Here is a 19,760-nt window from a genome sequence, read left to right as displayed (position 1 = left end):
GTGGCACAGTGTAAAGGTTTATTTGAAAATTTCTTTGTACACGCCGTTTAAGTGTAAAAGGTAATTCCAGGTCAGAACTTGTAAGGTCATTTAAGATGGTTATTGTTGTGATCAGAGTCAAGTTTGTCAGAGCTTAGAAAGAGTTGTGTCTCTCCAGGAAGTAATGGAATGACTTGGGTATTTATGTTTTCCACATTAATATTTTTTGGACATAATATAGTGCGTTGTGTTAAAAGGGGCATTTGGTCTAATGAGATTGCTGTTCCAAATCTCTCTGTAACTAAGTCGTCGCAGATAAAGGCTTGAGGAATTGTAATAATATGTGGGTGAAATCCATCTGTATTGGTGAGTGTACCATCTCCCAGTTGTAATAAGCAATTGTTATGATCTGGTTCTGGACATCGTATCTTTTTTACTAACTGTATCTTTTGAAAGCAATGCCAATTGTCTGCGTATTTTAAGGTGCACTGAACAATAGCTGAGCGCATGGCATCTGGAAGAATAGCTAATCACTGTCTAAAATCTCCTCCTCATAAAGTACCTTTCCTCCAAAGCGAATATTATTATTCATAAACGTTTGTAGAAGTTTATGAATGGTGTTGAGTAAGTGACTTCATGCCATTGTACATTCATCAATAATTAACATTTTTTCAAGACGGATGTCACGTGCAGTGCCACCGTTAATGTTCATAGTGGATACCGATTTGTAGGATCTAATGCAGTTGATAAAGATTTCACTTTCAGGTACATCATTAGTTAGAAGCTCCTGTAGATATTCAGTATATGAATGTAAAGAAGGCAGTCTAATTTGACCCTTTTGACAACAACGTGTAAATGTATTACTTGTATTGCCAGTTGTTTCTTCAGGGAAGTGAACTGAATGACAATGATTGCAAATGACATTCATTAATCCGAATGAATTTTCCTGGTGTATGTTTTGCTTGTGCCGTTTGAGAGGCGCGTGTTGCATGTGTAGTATTTTGGGACGTGTTGTTTTGGAGCTGTAATCGATTTGCCTGTGCTGTGTGAGAAGCCCGTTGTAGCCTTCCTTGCCGTTAACGTATGTCTGAGACGGGAGGTGTTTCGTTTTGAATCCGTGCTTATTGCGATGCAGCACTTTGATTGATAGATTGCGTCATGTGGATCTAGGATGTAGATTTGTGCATATTTGCGTTGTTGATTTGTTTCAGGGTGCACTGTTCCAATGCGATGCAGTATTTGTGCACATATGCGAAAGTAGTATGGGCCATTGCCTTTTGGTGGCCTGATATTTACTCCGGTAGATGCAAAAGCAAATGAACTATTGTAGGATCTAATGCAGTTCATAAAGTTTTTACTTTTAGGTACATCGTTAGTTAGAAGCTTTAGTTGAGCTTTGCGTTTTTGGAGTCGAGACATTTTTTCTTTTAGAAATATGGATAAGTAATAAGGAGTATTGCACTCACTGTTAATATGGAGCCTTTTCTGTGGTTGAACGGTTAATAGTGCCTTATTGTAATGAGATCCACCTATGCTGCATAGCCGTCTATTTTGTTGTTTCTTTCGTGTGCGTGTGTTTGTTCCTGTTATCCTTTCCTTTTCGTTTTGTACCCATGACCGTGTATTCATGACTTGTTTCTTTCTCAGCATGCGAAATATGGATAAGTAATAAGGAGAATTGCACTCACTGTTAATATGTTTCCTTTTCTGCAGTTGAACGGTTAATAGTGCTTTATTGTAAGGAGATCCACCTATGCTGACACCTATGCTGTCTAGTGTGAAGGTGTTGACGTTCACTTTAGAATATGTGGCTTTGGGTGTCACTTCTTATGGATGTGTGTGTGGGGGGGGGGGGGGTGAGGATTGTTGTTGCGCGAGCATCTTCTTTCTTTTTGTGTTCCTGTGTCTTGTTGAATCCCCCTCTTTGTGTGTGTCCCGTCCCTTGCTTGTAGGGTCTGTGGGGTGGTTTTGTGTTCTTTTTTTTTGTGTTCCATGGGCTTGTTGAATCCCCCTCTTGGTGTGTGTCCCGTCCGGTGCCTGTAGGGGGGGGGGGGGGGGGTGCCTTGCTGTTGTGTGCGAGCCTCTTTTTTTTTTTTTTTTTTTTGGGTCTAGTTTCGTGTGCAATGTGTTTCGTGCTTTGCCTGCGTTTGACTACTTTTTTATGTGCCTTTTCCTTTTTTTCGGTGCTCGTTGCGCTTCATTTCTTTGACTCCTTTTTTCTCTTTTTTCTGTGCTCACTCCTTTTTTCTGTGGTCTTGTCCGCCTCTCGCGGCCCCTCATCCGCCTCTTGCGGCCTCTTTTGTCCCCCTCTCGCGGCTCCTCATCCGCCTCTCGTGGACTCTTTTTGCGCCTGCGCAGTACGTCTTTTTGCGGCTACGGCCCATGGCCGGATGTCCCTGCATCCATCCGGTTTAGCATTCTCGGTTAGTAATATGGATAGAAACTCTGTATCCTGTACAACTTGGCATTTGCAGATAACTAAATATTGTATTTAAAATTGTTCATGAATGATAAAACCAATTTGATTCTTTTCAAACTTCCCATGATTGCTTTTTCATATGTCTAAAATATTTCCCCTTGAAGATAAGTGTTTTCCTCTTTTCTTTGACAAAAATGGAACTTGAAAAATACAAAACTGACAAAAAAAAGACAAGATTACAGTGCAGTGTAGGACTGTATTGTAGTAAAAATGTATTTGTTTCTATGAAAAGGTTCCCTGCAGCTACTAGCCTATGCAGCTCAGACAGTCAGATAAAGCCATGAAACGGCATGTGATTAGATGAAGTAAATATTCATAAACAGATTATAGAATGTGGTAGGCAAAAATACTGTATATTATGCAATATTCAGATAACAATGACAAAGTGTTTCTTAATTACTATTTACTGATGTATTTAAAGTACACAATTACAAACTGGCCAACTGCTTTTCTAAGAAGTTCCTCGTAAATATAAACATCAGGATACAAGATATCTTTTCTCTCTTTCATTCAACAAGCAAACAAAAAGTCAGTAAATAGATAGAACTTTATTTGTCTCCAGGGGGATATACTTGGCTTTTTATAGAAGTTCAATGAATCGATCGATAGATAGACTGATTGATACATAGGCATGAAAGGCACTGTATAAAAAGATAGATAACCCATAGCTGTTTTTAGCCAGCAGTTGCACACTATAGACAACATATAAATAAATGTAACCAGCTGTTAGTAACTAATAGATAGATAGACAGATAGTGTTGTGATGTAAGATTTTGTATACAAGTTGATAAATATTTTGTATGTCTTTATTTGTAATTTAGGCAAAGCAATGTTACATTAGTGAGAAGCATTCATGTTTAACCCACGAATGGGTCTCTTTGAATTTCACGACAGAGTTGGGGGAGGATATGCCTTAAACCAGTCTGGCGAGTGTTTCTCTGCTTAAAGTCTTTCAACCCCCACAAGACATAAAGACATATGGTCTTGGGGGTGGCAGGTTTTAAGATGTTGTATTCCCCCATTGGTCTGAAGTATGGCTGTTTGGAATTGGCTTGGATCAGAAGCTTTTAAGTACCATGATGTCCTATTGGCTGTAGGGGTTGGACAGAGAATCTATAAATCTGCTTGTTCAGACACATTCTCTCTTTCTTACTAACGTCTGATCATGAAGAAGCATATCTCTCTTACTAACCTCTGATGATGAAGACCAAACTGATGAAATGAAAGGACAACACAATGGAGACCACAGCTCGGCAGCCATATTTGAACAGGCTTGCGGCCTGCTCTGAAGAAAGCTGAGCACCAATGATGCCTTAACTAGAGACATTTTAAATAACTACAAGTCTGTGTGCCACCTGAAACTGCACACCACCGTTTAGTCAGGTTGTATGGTTGCCAATATTCAAATGTACTTTGCATATTGTTATTATTTATGAATATTATCAATAATACATTGTTTTATGTGTAACTTAACTCCTGCTCATCTTTTACTATACCCAATTGCCTGAGGTTATAGATATAGTAGGAAAGGTTGGGGAGAGGTTATATACTATAATACCTTATAAACAGTGGTAAGTCTGTGGGATTTGAGGCGTTCTGACAGAGGCTACATCTTAATAATACAATAGGGGAAAGTATAAGTATATATATATATATATATATAATAGAGAGATATATAGATAGATAGGAAAATGAGATGGGACTTTTAAGACTTCTGGAGCAGATAGATAATTGCATGCTCCACTCCAGTCATTGTCCAACAGGCAGACTGCCATGGATTTGGGTGATCTACCACAACAGGACTCGATTAATCAAGGATCAGACTCTCAAAGGTCTTCACGATGTGAAATGTATGCGCCATTGGTCTGTAGTTGTTAGGTGAAGAGGCAACTGCCTCAGAGTCTGAGCCTTAGGGACAGACTGAACAGGTGACAGTAGATAACGCAAAGTTGACTTCTAAATAAATACTGTACATTCATGTATATCAATGTAATAAAATTACCAAAAGCAGCTGACAAATCACAATAACTGCAGCCTTATCTTTTAAAATGAATTTCAGTTTCACACAAAGCCAGCTACAGGTATCAAACAAGTATCCTTGTGGTTTATAGTCTAAGGCCTTAGCTGCTACATCACACTGGTAGTGATAAAATAAGCAGAATTTTGCATAACACCTTTTCATAGTGAAATCCACCCCAAATACTTCATAGACATAGTCCATTTTTTTCCAATTTTTTAAAATGAGAATTCAAGAAGATGAAATTACACGTTAACTTAGTGGCAGCAAGCAAATTAGCAACATTACCTCCATATTCCTTCATACATAAGGGGCCTTCAGCCTCATTTCATTACTATTCTCTAAGGATGAGTACTTTCTTTGTCTCTGCAGTGTCAGTTGTGGAAAACCACAATAACTGTAGGTTTTAGTAACTCTTAATTGCATAGACTTACCCATTTCTACACTGACTTTATCTAATCAAAAAATACCCTGAAGCATTTGCTTATTTTTATTTTTACTAATATAGTAAACATTACTGTATTGAATAAATTGTGTCTCAAGTATAATCTATAAAAATGGTTTATTCTGCTTTTCAACGAATTTCAGTTGAAACAGCAAGGCATTATTACCAATCATGGCCAACTCTGAGCCAGCCAACATTTAGACAGCTCTCCTAATGCTGGTTTATGACTGTAGATATAAAATTTCCAGTGAGTTGGGTGTAAAGGGGTTAGACCCCCTCTGAACATTTCACTTTAAAAACAGTTTATTATTATTTTTTTATTTAAAAAAACTATGTTATAGGTCATATCTGCACCTGTTCCATGTGTTCTAGGTAACTGCCTATGGTAATACATAGCACAAGCCAATTTTTGTGCCAACATGTTCTTCTGCCTACAAGTGATTATGTTTCACTGTACTACAAATTAACAGTTTCTCTAAACACAATTAGGAACAAGAAAGCTTTGTCTTGTGGTGAAGGGACAACAACCTGCAACTCAACATGTATTCTTATTTTGTATGTTTCTGCTGCTGTATGCATTTGAATTTCCCCTTGAGATTAGTAAAGTTTATATAATCTAATCAAAAACCTCGTGAACCAAGCAATAAAACGCAAATTTTTCAAGGTTGAATTAATGTCTCATTCTTTAGAAATATACAGCAGCAAAATATGAAGATGTACAGTATGTTTGACTTTAAATGTACTTAGCAATAGTAGTCCCTTCTTATTCTTAGCAACAATCTTCACGTTCTCCTAGATAATTCACAAGCCCCTCCAGACCATATGGGAGATGTATTACCTCCAGCACGTGCTGGTTTGGGCCGTTGGTTATTTTCCAGAGGATAGATACCAATGAGGCATCCATATTAAATACACAAACTATCTCAACAGGCTCTTGAGTCTGTAACAGGTTCTGTTATTTTTCTATGAGGTCATCTCAGATTGTTGAATTTCTCACCCTATTAAAAATGCATGACCTCATAAACCTTGTTGAGGAATTTCAATTTGGATACACTTTCCGATGATCTCATTCTTTTGGTTGTTAGTCTCAGCTAGTTTTGTTCATTTGGTATATAAATACAGATACTTTAACAGCAGATCAAATGAAGAGTCAAGTAAACTTTACTTGAATAATCCAAGACATATCTATATATATATTATTATATATATATATATAATTCACTAAAGCAGCCGACCATGGCAGGCAAGACACAAGACAGAGCTCCGCCGGCCAACAATTCACTACGCACAACACGACAGAGCCCCGCCCAACAACTCTAAGACCATGGGATACACACGACAGAGCCCTGCCTGCCAACTCTAACCCTCCTCCCGCGTCATGGGATACGCACGACAGAGCCCCGCCCGCCAACTCTAACCCTCCTCCTGCCAACCACGCAAACTGTTTTACACACTGCATACAGCGATTCCCAAACGCAACAAACATGCTTCTTCTTAGATTCTTAGATGGTTCTGCAGGAACGGGGAAAACCTTTGTCTACAAAAACCTGATTCATACAATACTAATTGCATAGTGTATTTGATGGCTTGCCTGCCTGCCCGCCCGCCCGACTGTTACCAGCATTCACGCAATGTACTGGAGTGTAAGACTATCGCAGCTGCTACCTCACAAACTGTCCTTATTCCCTGGATATCCCTGACCCCATCAGATTCAAATTTGCCTTTTACTTTTACACGCAGACAATTTTCTGTTAGATTGGCCTTTGCAATGACAATTAATAAGGCACAGGGACAAACTTTCAAAAAGATATGCCTGTATGTGCCAAAACCAGTTTTCAGTCACAGACAATTGTATGTTGTGCTCTCCAGAGTTCCATCTTTTCATTCACTCACAGTTGTATCCTCAAACCCACCCCATTTGAACAACTGTGTCTTTCAGGAAGTGTTCAGTCATCAATAAATAATTATGCGGAGTATGCTATGCCGTGGGTTGGCTAGTAAAATCATAATTCTCATAGCGATAAGTAGTAGTAGGACTATAGACTGACCAGCACATTCAACGTTTAATCTAAACCCTTAGTTCTTTGTTCACTTTCACCAAACAGAGAAACAATCACCACTAATTCATTGGTCAGCCTAATAATCCTCTCCAACCTACTGTAGCTTGTGAAGATGCCCACTAAAGTATTTAAATTCGTGCTCCATCACCCACAGAGACCAAATCCCTGTTTTCAGAAAGAGGACCATCCCCTTTTGATATACAATCATACCACTAACTCTTATCTGGACTGCCTTATACTCAGTTGTTAACCGGTCCATTATATGCAATGATCACAACAAGATCCAAGAGAACAGCATCACCCAAAGAGAGCTGAGATACAGCCCACTGGTTTCTAAACTGACAAAAATCTTATTGCCCCATTAAAACTCACACAAAGAAGAGGAGACAAGACAGAAATAGTCCAAACGCCATTACAATATCCATATTTAAGGTAAATGTTTCTTAATCCATGCTAAGAACAGTGAATTCTACATGGTGGTGAAGAGTATCAATATGATGTTAGCAAATGTCCTGTTAGACTGATTTCAGCAGTGAAAAAGAACAGTTATCATTGTTAACTAATGTAATTTTTCCTGGAAGTCATTAATTCACTCAGTAAAATTTTACTCAGCCCAAAACCAAACTGCATGTCATGACGAACCAAAAATCAAAATTATTTCCTCAAGTTAGTTTTCCAGCTTGCTCGAGCACAAGTTTTTCCTTTTTGAGTTACATTGGAGCACTGTGATATGTGTAGCATGTGCATATGATGACAGCATGATGTCAGAAATTACATGAGATGTGCCTAGTAACCATGTAGCATCATAGTAATTAAAAAACTCCAAAACAGAAGCACCCATAAGTAAGTAAACTGTACAAAAAAAAGACAATGTGATGAAATCCTTACAACACAAATATTAAAAGAAAATTAGAGATAATGAGAAAAACAAATATAGAACACAAAAGAAAAAACACATTAATGACATTATTCTTTACATATAAGTAACTAAAAAAGGCAGCAAGTAAAGAAAAGGATCAGAGGGTTAATGTCAACAAATCACAGATCTGAAAAAAGCAAAGGTGTTTGTTATTTTGATTCAAATGACTTTTGATTAAGGCCAACATGTAAACCAAAACTCTTTAGATAAAAAAAGTCCAAATCATGACACCCTAAGTGTTCTTTTTTAAAAGGTGAAGCCAAGACAGTTTTTCCACACGGTTCAAAATGCTAGAGACACTGCAAAGCCATTTTATAAAACAAGTGCACAATAATGTCATATCACGTGACTTCCTGGTCACGACTGACAACGGTGCCTTTGCCACCAACAAGACAGAACAAAATGGTGGCACTTACAAGAAAAAAAAATGGCATCACGAAAAACACAACATAATGCTAAAAATTAATTATGCATAACAAGCAGACACAAACAATAGTTTTGGTTCCAAACACAAACAGCAGCTTTTAATTTTTTACAAAAGTTCTATCTACATTCCCAGAGACAAGTTGTCCAGGCTACAAGAGTGAGGTTTCCATTGTTAAGGTCTACTCATTCTAGATGCACCTTGCACATGCCTGTCATGTAAAGTGCATTTCACCCATCTATTACAATTCAGATTCCTAGGTATTGCACATAATTATGGATCATTTTTTCTGGTTGTTCCCTTTTACTAGTCTGCTATGATACACAAGGCTTCTCACAACATTGGTCTAAGGATCTTAGTGCACACAACCTTCTTCACCTCATCATGGCCATGATTCCAGGAAAGATCTAGTAAACTTGACTATGCACAACAATATATATTATTCTAGCTCATAATTTTACAGCAATGCTTCTTAGTGCAGAAACTATAAATAAAATTCTGAACTGTATTTTACTTTAACATTACAAACCGCACATATTGTTAACATTAAGCATAGAACTTTGCTTCACAAATTCTTCGTAAATTTCCCTTAAAAACATCCACTTCTAAAACGTTCTAGTTGTATTGCCACACAACAAACACAAATCAACTAATTACATACTGTATTCACAGCATTGTACAACACAGAAGAGCTTCCTCGTCAGGCCAGGACTCCGCGGTCTATTTACATCTACAGGATAGTGGTCACTCCTTTAAAGATGAAGAGGTACACATCCTGGACAGGGAGGAGCGCTGGTTTGAGAGAGGAATCAAGGAGGCCATTTACGTGAAAAAGGAACGACCATCTCTGAACAGAGGAGGGGGCCTAAGGGTACTTCTGTCGCCATCTTACAATGCTGTGATTGCAGCCATTTCTCAACCCTCTATGAATGGTTCACACGTCTACTAATCAGTGGACAATTTGCATATCACTGATCAACTGGCCCTTTGTCAATGGTGCTAGTCTCTGTGATTAAGCAAAGGTACTGTTTATAAGGTTGGGGAAACCTGCAGTCAATTGAGACTGAGGAAGAGACTTGGATAAGTCTCGAAATATTTCTCCCACTTAAAAACTTTGTCCAGATGAACAGAATCAAATTTCTAGGCTTGTCCAATTCTGTTGATCTTTTAAAACTAGCATCTTCAGCAATAAGGCAAACATATAAAGTGGTCTGTATACAGTATACAGTACTTTACAAATTGCATATGCACCTGTAAACCAGTTATAAATTTGTTTGTATGTGTTTTCTTTTATTTACCAGCTGATGGTGTGATTGGAAGTACCCCGTCCCCCTCTTCACAAAGCTATGTTGGACCTCCCACTTTAATCAGCAGTCAGAGTCCCCTACAACCAAGTCCTTCCTTAAGCAGTTTAAGAGATGGAATAGAATCCCACAGACAAGATCTGCTGAAATCTGTCCTGGCACAGAAGGATTTTCTGCTCCGCCAAGAGGGAGAATTGTTCCCTTCTGCCCTTCCTGATGACCTGCTACCACGACAAATCCTGAAGGGAGGTAGAAGAAAGACTCTTTCTACCAAACAGATCAATGCGGCACGAAAAAGGCTATGGCCTCAAACCACCCAAGCCTCACTCTATAAAGCCACATTAGAGTCTACTTTCTTTAGGGAGTCCGCTTCTGCAAATAATACTCCTGACAGCTTCATGCTGTGGCCTCACTCCTCTGGGCAGACCACTCCTGTGCCATTAGAGACTAAAATCTTCAGTGAGGAAAGCGATCCTTCTGAGTCTGGTCAAAGTGACCTCTCTGCTACAATGTCTGCTTTGGAGACCACACCACTCTTTGAGCAGCCCCATCTCACCCCTGATGTGGATCCACGCCTTGTGGACAGCACAACAATTGCTTTATCTTCTTCTGTGAGCAACACTGAAGAAGGTAGTCTGGATTCAATCATTAAATCAACAATTCTCTCAGCAACACAGCCAGGTTAGTATGTCTTTCCATTTACAATTTCCCAATTACCTCATAATATTAAAGTATTGAGTCCCCTCTCTGATGCCTAGTTTTTGGGTGGTCTTGTCTGTTTACTTTGTTTCACAATAAGATAGACCAATTTATCTAATGTATGTCTCCATCTTCCTAACCATCTATTCTGTTTTATATCTGGAGAGATATTTCACACATGTCTTGTGTTCACCTCTAGAGTGGGTTATCACCCATGAATGCATCCATGTATTTTTTGGACCTATTGCTTCCATCAGAGAGTTGCAGGGAGTAAGAGCCTATATTCAAGGCATCAGTTACAATGCAGGTTCCAACCCTGGATTAGAAATGAGTTAATTTGTGCACATTTGCTCAATTAATCATATATTTTTCTAGTCTTCTTTTTTTCTTAATGGGGCAACAGAGAGCCACAGATCTGCAAATGACCACTAAACACAAGGCAGAAACAAACTGTTAACAGATGTCAGCCCAGTCATGTAAATTCCTTTTTTATTTGGTAAATTTAATCATGTCATAGTTGGTGATATTTACTTTTTTTAATATCTGTTTGCACACAATGGAATCTACTCTAGCAGGACAGATTACTTGATCCCTTCCAACTGTTTATTAAACCTATAGCGTGTTATACATTGATATAAACAGATGATACATGGATCTGGTCCTCCTTCCATTTAATAACAAAAACTGTTTAATCAATCTGTCTCATGTCCATACATTCTAACTAGAAGATATACTAGTGCCTGTTATTATGCTGTGGTTCTCCTCTGGGTTTTACCATTAATGTAAATTAACCTCTTTTGGTCCATCATATTATCTCATACAGGTCATTAGTTCATTGTTCTTTTGATACTATGCTCCTCACTCCATGGTATTTTCACAAGGAATCCCATGCATTTATCTGTGTAAACTAGACAAATTCATCAGTCTCATGCTGATCAAATTGTAGAGTCTTCACAGATCATTTCCTTTCATGCTAAGACAGAGTTGCTTATCTTACCTTTCTTGTCTACCATGCATTGGAGTTTATGATTGTCACCTTGTAGGACCATCCAATCTGTAGGTCTTATTTAGTTATAGAAGACATGTTGGTCAGCTGAAGCTACAGAAGCAGATCTGGTGCTCCTGTACATTTATATTATCACCTGTTCAGCAGGAGAAATGAGTTAGTCCGCTCATTTCTGCAGTGCCCTGCAAGAAACATGTTCCTACTTTCCCTCAATATGCTATTTATCTGAAAAATATAATTCCTTTATTCATCTGTGATATACCTCACTCTATGGTCCTACTGCAAATCATTGATTTCTCCATGTGGCTTCAGTTTCTAACTGCTGTTTTTGTGTGATACAGCCTCCTGCAATGTGAACTTCTCTGAATCCGAAGGGTACATTGACTCCACAGACTACCCTCCCATGCTTCAATTCAACTTTCTGGAGTGTACCTACAATGTCACAGTCTACACAGGGTATGGTGTCGAGCTGCAGGTGAGACCAACACTGTTAAGGGTTGGGGTGGGAAGCTTGCAGACAGACCTTTTTTCCATGTAGCAAACCCTGCCACCGCTATTATATTCTAAAGAGAGTTACATTTTTGCATTTTCATATTTTTAAACATTAGCACTGATAGTGGCCAAAAGAGAACAGTACAGATTAGGTCTGCCTGGATTGTACTGTCACCTGAGGACATGAGCAGCAATGGAAGAACAATTCAAGTCATAATGTGTGCAAAGCAATGACCAGACCCACCTACCTCACCTGACTGTAGGCTGTCTGCTCCTCTTGATAGAGGACAGAGTAACTGGCCTTTTTCTTTTGTTCAGCACACCCGCAAGCAGCCAAAGAAGGATCACTTCACACATTGCAGCAATTTGTATCCTAGCAACTGCTTTAACTCCCTCCTAATAGTTTGCATGTTTAGACTCTGTCTGTCGCTGTAATTGAGTGGCAATTATGTTATCAAGTGCAAAAGTAAACATAGAAGGTGAAACTGTTCTCTCTCTTGCTGAAGGTAGCTGATGGAGGTAGAAATACAAGATAAATGAAATGCTTTATTAAGTACAGTACATCCGGATGTATTCACGGGCGCATCACTTTTTCCACATTTTGTTATGTTACAGCCTTATTCCAAAATGGATTAAATTCATTTTATTTCCTCAGGATTCTACACAACAACACCCCATAATGACAAACATGAAAAAAGTTTACTTGAGGTTGTTGCAAATTATTAAAAATAAAAAAACTGTAGAAATCCCATGTACATAAGTATTCACAGCCTTTGCCTCAATACATTGTCGTGCACCTTTGGCAGCAATTACAGCCTCAAGTCTTGTTGATATGATGCCACAAGCTTGGCACACCTATCCTTGGCCAGTTTCGCCCATTCCTCTTTTGCAGCACCTCTCAAGCTCCATCAGGTTGGATGGGAAGCGTCGGTGGCACAGCCATTTTAAGATCTCTCCAGAGATGTTCAATCGGATTCAAGTCTGGGCTCTGGCTGGGGCCACTCAAGGACATTGACAGAGTGTCCTGAAGCCACTCCCTTTGATATCTTGGCTGTGTGCCTTAGGGTCGTTGTCCTGCTGAAAGATGAACCGTTGCCCCCAGTCTGAGGTCAAGAGCGCTCTGGGAGCAGGTTTTCATCCAGGATGTCTCTGTACATTGCTGCAGTCATCTTTCCCTTTATCCTGACTAGTCTCCCAGTTCCTGCTGCTGAAAAACATCCCCACAGCATGATGCTGCACCACCATGCTTCACTGTAGGGATGGTGCCAGGTTTTCCCCAAATATGACGCCTGGCATTCACACCAAAGAGTTCAATCTTTGTCTCATCAGACCAGAGAATTTTCTTTCTCATGGTCTGGAGAGTCCTTCAGGTGCCTTTTGGCAAACTCCAGGCGGGCTGCCATGTGCCTTTTACTAAGGAGTGGCTTCCATCTGGCCACTCTACCATACAGACCTGATTGGTGGATTGCTGCAGAGATGGTTGTCCTTCTGGAAGGTTCTCCTCTCTCCACAGAGGACCTCTGGAGCTCTGAAAGAGTGACCATCGGGTTCTTGATCACCTCCCTGACTAATGCCCTTCTCCCCCGATCGCTCAGTTTAGATGGCCGGCCAGCCTCTAGGAAGAGTCCTGGTGGTTTCGAACTTCTTCCACTTATGGATGATGGAGGCCACTGTGCTCATTGGGACCTTCAAAGCAGCAGAATTTTTTCTGTAAACTTCCACCGATTTGTGCCTCGAGACAATCCTGTCTCAGAGGTCTACAGATAAATCCTTTGACTTCATGCTTGGTTTGTGCTCTGACATGAACTGTCAACTGTGGGACCTTATATAGACAGGTGTGTGCCTTTCCAAATCATGTCCAGTCAACTGAATTTACCACAGGTGGACTCCAATTAAGCTGCAGAAACATCTCAAGGATGATCAGGGGAAACAGAATGCATCTGAGCTCATTTTGAGCTTCATGGCAAAGGCTGTGAATACTTACTGTATGTACATGTGCTTTCTCAATTTTTTTATTTTTAATAAATTTGCAAAAACCTCAAGTAAACTTTTTTCACATTGTCATTAAGGGGTGTTGTGTGTAGAATTCTGAGGAAAAAAATGAATTTAATCCATTTTGGAATAAGGCTGTAACATAACAAAATGTGGAAAAAGTGATGCGCTGTGAATACTTTCCAGATGCACTGTATACCTTTCTTGACATACAATTACAACAAAATCTCCAAATAATTTTACCAGGGGACAGCAGACAAAAAATATTGAGTATAGGCACACCTATAACAGAGTGACCTCCACAAAAGGTGTAGGTTAAGAAAGGTGAGTTGCTGGGGAAACAAAGAGATGTTCTGGCTTTAAAGATGAAGATTACTTTCTCCGCTTTTATTCCAAAATGTTACCTCTTTACTTTGAACCTTAGCCTTGAACTGCCATTGTATTTCAGCCAATTTCATCTGTGTCCAAAAATTATTAGAACACTGGAAACGGTAGCAACTTGAATAGCCTTGTAACCTTCTTAAACTCCCATGTTGTTGACATTATTTTAAATACTCTCTCTTATCTTCTTCATACACTAAGAATGGCAGAACATAGTAAGTTTCACAGAAATAAGCATACTAAGTTGTGGTATGTACTGTTTTTTATAGGGGCTGCACACTAGGTTAATCCAATTTGACTAAGTACAATACACATATCTACAATAAAACTGTGCAAATTGTTTGAAGTCACGAAAAAGTTAAATACACAGATGTGGAGGATCAGCTCCAGTAGTCTTACGGGGTTTGGTTAAGTATAAGGTTAAGATCCTTTAAAAGCTGGAATCTGAATAAAATACACATGGGGTGGATAGTTCTTGGATAAAGTGTCGTTGTTGTTGTTGTTGTTGTTGTTAGGTGCCGTCGAGTCAGTTCCAACTCATAGCAGGCCTTGTGCACAACAGAACGAACACATTGTCCGATCCTGAGTCATCCTCGCCATTTCCTCCACATTTTAACCCATTGTTTCAGCCCACTGTGTCAATCCACCTTGTGCAGGGAATTGGATTAGATGCATTTTTAGTCCTTAAAGAAACATCTTTGCTTTTTTAACACATTAGAGAGGTCATTCATAGCAGATTTTCCCAGTGCAATATGTCATCTGATTTCCTGACTGCTGCTTTGATGGACATTGATTGTGGATCAAGTAGAATGAAATAGTTCACAACTCCAACCTGTTCTCCGTTTATCATGATGTTGCATGCTGATACGGTTGTCAGGATTGTTGTCTTCTTTATGTTTAGATGTAATCCATATTGCAAACTGTGGTCTTTGATCTTCATTGGGTAAATGAAAACAGAGTGGGACAGTTAAAGAGGATGTGAATGATTACAGAGGAAGAGCAGAAAGAGAATGGACTAGAGCATGCCAGATGTAAAATGATGTGGTATAGCTTTGCAGGAATGGAAGGGCAGGTTTGTGAGTGCTGGTTTTAGATATTGGAAAGAATAAATGTGTACATATGAAGTGAGGTTTCTGAGAATGCCTTACTAGCCTTGTGAATTTCCCATTGGGATTAATAAAGTATCTATCTATCTATCTATCTATCTATCTATCTATCTATCTAGCTTGGAGGCTAGTAACGACATTGTTTGGAAAAAGGAAGCAAGTTATAACATTGTCTTGAATGAAGGGGGTGGAGTCAAAGGATTCAGAGTGCTGTGATCTTTCAAGAGGTTGGTGTTGTCATTGGACCGTCCAACAGTTTAAAAATAGATTTTCTCATTTTTCAGGTGAAGAATGTGAAATCTTTCTGATGGGGAACAGTTGTCCATTAGAGGGGTGGAGGAAGGCGGAGCTCTACTGGTCCTTGCCAATGAAACGCTGCTGGTGAGGTCAGGTGATCCGCAGTCCTACCAACACTATCTCGGTTTTCTTCCGCACCTTCTTGGATGGAGGCCTGGGCACCTTCCAGCTACACTACCAAAGTATGGGGTGCAGGGAGCATACTGTCCTACAAGTCATTAGGATAAAAGCAACTTCTAAATGAATACATATAAATGTAAATGCAAATATGATGGGTTAGGAGCTAGTCTAAAAATTCATGTGCAATGCGCTGAATGGGCATATACCAAAATAGCTTTTGAGTTGTTGCTTTCAAATGAACAGGAGAGCAAACAGAATGGAAAGGGGTGCTGCATTATAGGAAAGGACAAGTGTGTATACAGTACAACAGAACAGTATCTGGATGTTTTAAATGAAGTGAAGGCTACAGTACAAGATGGATGTGACGATGTTATTGTGGGGAAAACTACAGTTCAGTTTTGCAGCACTTCACTGGAGACAGAGTATTTCTAATCACATCTATGGAATGATTTTAGCTGTTTAGTGTAGTATGAAAAATGATGATCAATGATGATCTGCAACTCACCCTTTCTTTTTTATTATCCCCAGTTTTCATGTTGAGCTGCAGTCTGCCAAGGAAGCCGCACTACGGAGAGGTGTTGGTAATGGACCTTCATGCTGGGGGCACAGCTCATTTTCCACTGCCACTCTGGTTATCAGCTGCAGGAGTGAGAAAACACTCACTTGTCTGAATGCCTCCCGGCCTCACTGGAGCAGTAAAGAACCAGCTTGCAAAGGTAAGTGTAAAAGGTAAGGACAATCTTTGGACCACAAGACTAAAACCAGAATAGACACTGTACAATTAATGTGATGGGACACATTCCTCATATGCTTTCTGTATAAGCACTTTCATTCTGTCACTCTAATCTGGGTTTTAACTCATAGATTGTCAACACATTTGTTAACCTACATTGGTATTCTACTTCTCGCTTTACTGAGGCAATAAAAATCTACTGCAGAAACTGAAAAAAGACATGTAAGTCAAGAAAATATGGGAAGAACATCATAAAAAACCTGGGACCTGGGTTTAAATGTACACTTGGTAATCCTTGTCACCATATATTAAAAATGTATTTTCTTCTACTATATTTTGGTTGCCCATTTTTTTCATTTCAATATGAAAGCTAAAACTTGCATGTAACACATATGTGAACATTTTGTTTGCCAAAACATAAGCATTAATATAAGCAGGATGGAAATATATCATTGGTTATAGTTCAAACATCATGCTCTAAAGAGTTTGGATATTGGCTCGAGCAACTGTCAGGAAGGAATTTTGGCCAAAATTAGCTATCTCTGTCTCTGATACAAACCTCTTTTCTGCCCTTGTTCTGTATTTTCTTTGCATTATGATCCCAATGGCCATATAAACCATTAATGGCATTCCATTGGAGAGCAAATATCATAGGGCTAATGTCACTAAAGGATGAATTCTCAGGAGTGTTGAAGTTTCACTGTAGGTTTCACAGAAGTAGACATTTAAGTAAAATCTATAAGTCAAAAAAAATAAAATGTCCTTAAAGCAATACCTCTGCACTATTAAATGATTATATACAGCTTAAACAAAACAATACAAAAACAAATTGAAAAAGGATGCTGACAGACATTAAACTTTGATCACTGCTGCCACCTGAACTAATCCAATACAGAAGCATTTCCCATACTTGCATTTTGGTTATCATTATACCCAATATTAACAAGAAAACAATCCTCCCGTTAGCTAGGCTCCTAGTTTAACATGCTGTTATTTTGCTATTTCTATGTTTATTGTGCAGCACAGAAAATGTCATGCTTTTATGAAAGCATCTTCTTTCTCTCTCTTTGTGTTCATCTGTATGCTATAGCTGTGTGTGGAGGCCGAGTGCATAATGCCTCCATTGGCCGCATTCTGTCACCCAATCACCCTGGAAACTACAGCAACAATATGAGTTGCACCTGGTTTCTAGAAACTAGTGGACTTCAGAAGTTGCACCTTCATTTTGAGAAGCTGTCCCTGGCTGGCCATGGTGATAGGTAAGTGGTTGGTGTGATTTTCAAATCGACAGAGTCACTGTGGTCAAATTAAAAACATTTGGGATATCATCCATGGAGCGGGTAGTTCTATCTTCATCACTAATTCACAGTGTGACACAGAGCAAGTCACCTACCAGGACTTACATTGAAGAAACCTGCCACTGTGTCACTGTGATTTGTAATTCATTTTATACTAAAGCATCAGCCTATTAAATAATGGTAAATTTTACTGTAGCCTGCCACAGTGGTGAAGGTGATTTTGTGAATCCATATTGCTGTGTTTCTGGACCAGGCTTTTATATTCAGGATTCAGGTCTGGAGTGGTTTGGAAAATGGTTCTGTGGTACTTTTGGATTCCGCCCATGGTGGGCAGGTGCCATTTGAAGGTATCATCAGTGAGGGGTCAGTTGTGACAGTCCAGTTTACTTCTGATAGTGCTAACACATCATCTGGCTTCAACATTCGCTATGAAGGTGTGCTACTAACCCCCTAGGAAACTAGGTGATAGTCTAACTGACTTCACAATTAATGTCCTATTTGACTTTTTGTTTCTTCTCTGGGCAGCTTTTGAGCGTGGACATTGCTATGAGCCCTACATCCATAATGGAAACTTCACCACCACAGACTCTTCCTACAATGTGGGTGCAATTGTCGAGTTCACCTGTGAGCCAGGTCATTCTTTGGAGCAGGGTCCCCCGGTCATTGAATGTTGTGAACATGAGAGACCCCTACTGGAATGACACAGAACCACTGTGCAAGGGTACTCAACATTTATTTGTGGGTGCTGCTATCTGCTATCTATTCTGTTACCCTTACTCTTTTATTTAATTTTCAAACATAGTATTCTGTTAAATTAGTAAATAACTAATAAATATTTATTCAAAAACAGTGAAATGTACATAATAAATATCAAAAGAACACCAATGAAGCAATGGACTATATTAAAAAATAATGTCATCTGTGTTTGTACTTGGTGGATTACTACATTGGCTTGGTCACTGAATGTTCTTCAGGTTGTTGGCCTACCAATGGAACCATATTTCACTATTTCTTTATGAAGGTGGCAAGCATACTGTATATATATATATAAGGAAGATTATATACCTATGCTGATGATCATCTGTCCAAATTACTGCTTACAAAATGTTTCTTAGTTTAGGCTTACTAGACATTTTTTAAGCACCCTCCCCTCCGCATTTTTATCTCAGAAATTTAATAGTAATCCACAGTTTCTACAATATAAAATGCAATAATCCATTCATTTTCTGTGAAAGTAAGGTCCAGAGAATCTAGTAAACATTCCATGGTCCTTTAGTAACTAAAAATTAAAAAACATCTCATTCTTACTTTTTGCAGCTTTTATGTGGTGGAGAACTTTCAGCTCCTAGTGGTGTCATCCTGTCTCCTAACTGGCCTGACAGTTATGGTGAGGGTGAGGATTGTAGCTGGAGAATTCATGTTGGAGAAGAGCGACGCATTCTTCTTGACATTCAGCTGTAATTATTCTATCCTTCTGTTATAATTTCTTATATAGGCATCTGCTTTATTCAGTGAAAAATGGTGGAGGACAAAGCCATATAGGGCAAGGAGGTGCTGAAGATATGAACAGAGGTGGATAATGTCATCTACAGAGTTAAGCAGGGCAAACAAGTTACATAAGGTACAAGAGGAGTACAGAAGAGGCACATTGGACTAAAGACAGGCAAATGAAGAATGAGTTGACTGGTGTGTGTGAACATATTATGGGAGTATTGCAGGCAAGTAGGTAGTGAGAAGAGTGTATGTCAATGAAGTAGTGACGTGAATGTTTTAGAGTGAGAAAGTCAAGAGAAGACTGTTCCCAGGAACAGAGTATATCAAGTGAACTATAAAAGTCAGGAAGGAATCTCATTGTTTCGCCCTTCTGTTACACTGCTCAATTTAATTTCTTCTCTCCTAAGTCTAAACCTGAGCAACAGTGACATTTTGACTATCTATGATGGAGATGAGATTACCACAAGGATCCTGGGGCAGTATATTGGTGGAACAAGCCCATTTAAGCTCTATTC

General features: G+C 39.1%; 1 protein-coding gene across 1 annotated transcript in view; it reads left to right on the top strand.

Annotated features, from left to right (window-relative positions):
- The window catches only part of LOC114668597 (seizure 6-like protein), a 54,763-nt gene that overhangs the window by 28,162 nt on the left and 6,841 nt on the right, over positions 1 to 19,760 (top strand). Inside the window, 13 exon segments of the mRNA XM_051921316.1 lie at positions 9,625 to 10,308; positions 11,674 to 11,821; positions 15,594 to 15,686; positions 15,688 to 15,782; positions 16,249 to 16,334; positions 16,336 to 16,365; positions 16,367 to 16,436; positions 17,544 to 17,712; positions 18,019 to 18,185; positions 18,277 to 18,422; positions 18,424 to 18,489; positions 19,069 to 19,208; positions 19,653 to 19,759. Coding sequence (XP_051777276.1) covers positions 9,625 to 10,308; positions 11,674 to 11,821; positions 15,594 to 15,686; positions 15,688 to 15,782; positions 16,249 to 16,334; positions 16,336 to 16,365; positions 16,367 to 16,436; positions 17,544 to 17,712; positions 18,019 to 18,185; positions 18,277 to 18,422; positions 18,424 to 18,489; positions 19,069 to 19,208; positions 19,653 to 19,759 — 2,001 coding nt within the window.

Source organism: Erpetoichthys calabaricus, chromosome 18 (genome assembly GCF_900747795.2).
Source record: "Erpetoichthys calabaricus chromosome 18, fErpCal1.3, whole genome shotgun sequence".
Taxonomy (NCBI): domain Eukaryota; kingdom Metazoa; phylum Chordata; class Cladistia; order Polypteriformes; family Polypteridae; genus Erpetoichthys; species Erpetoichthys calabaricus.
The sequence above is the reverse complement of the archived record's forward strand: the minus strand, read 5'-3'. Positions and strand labels throughout refer to the sequence as shown.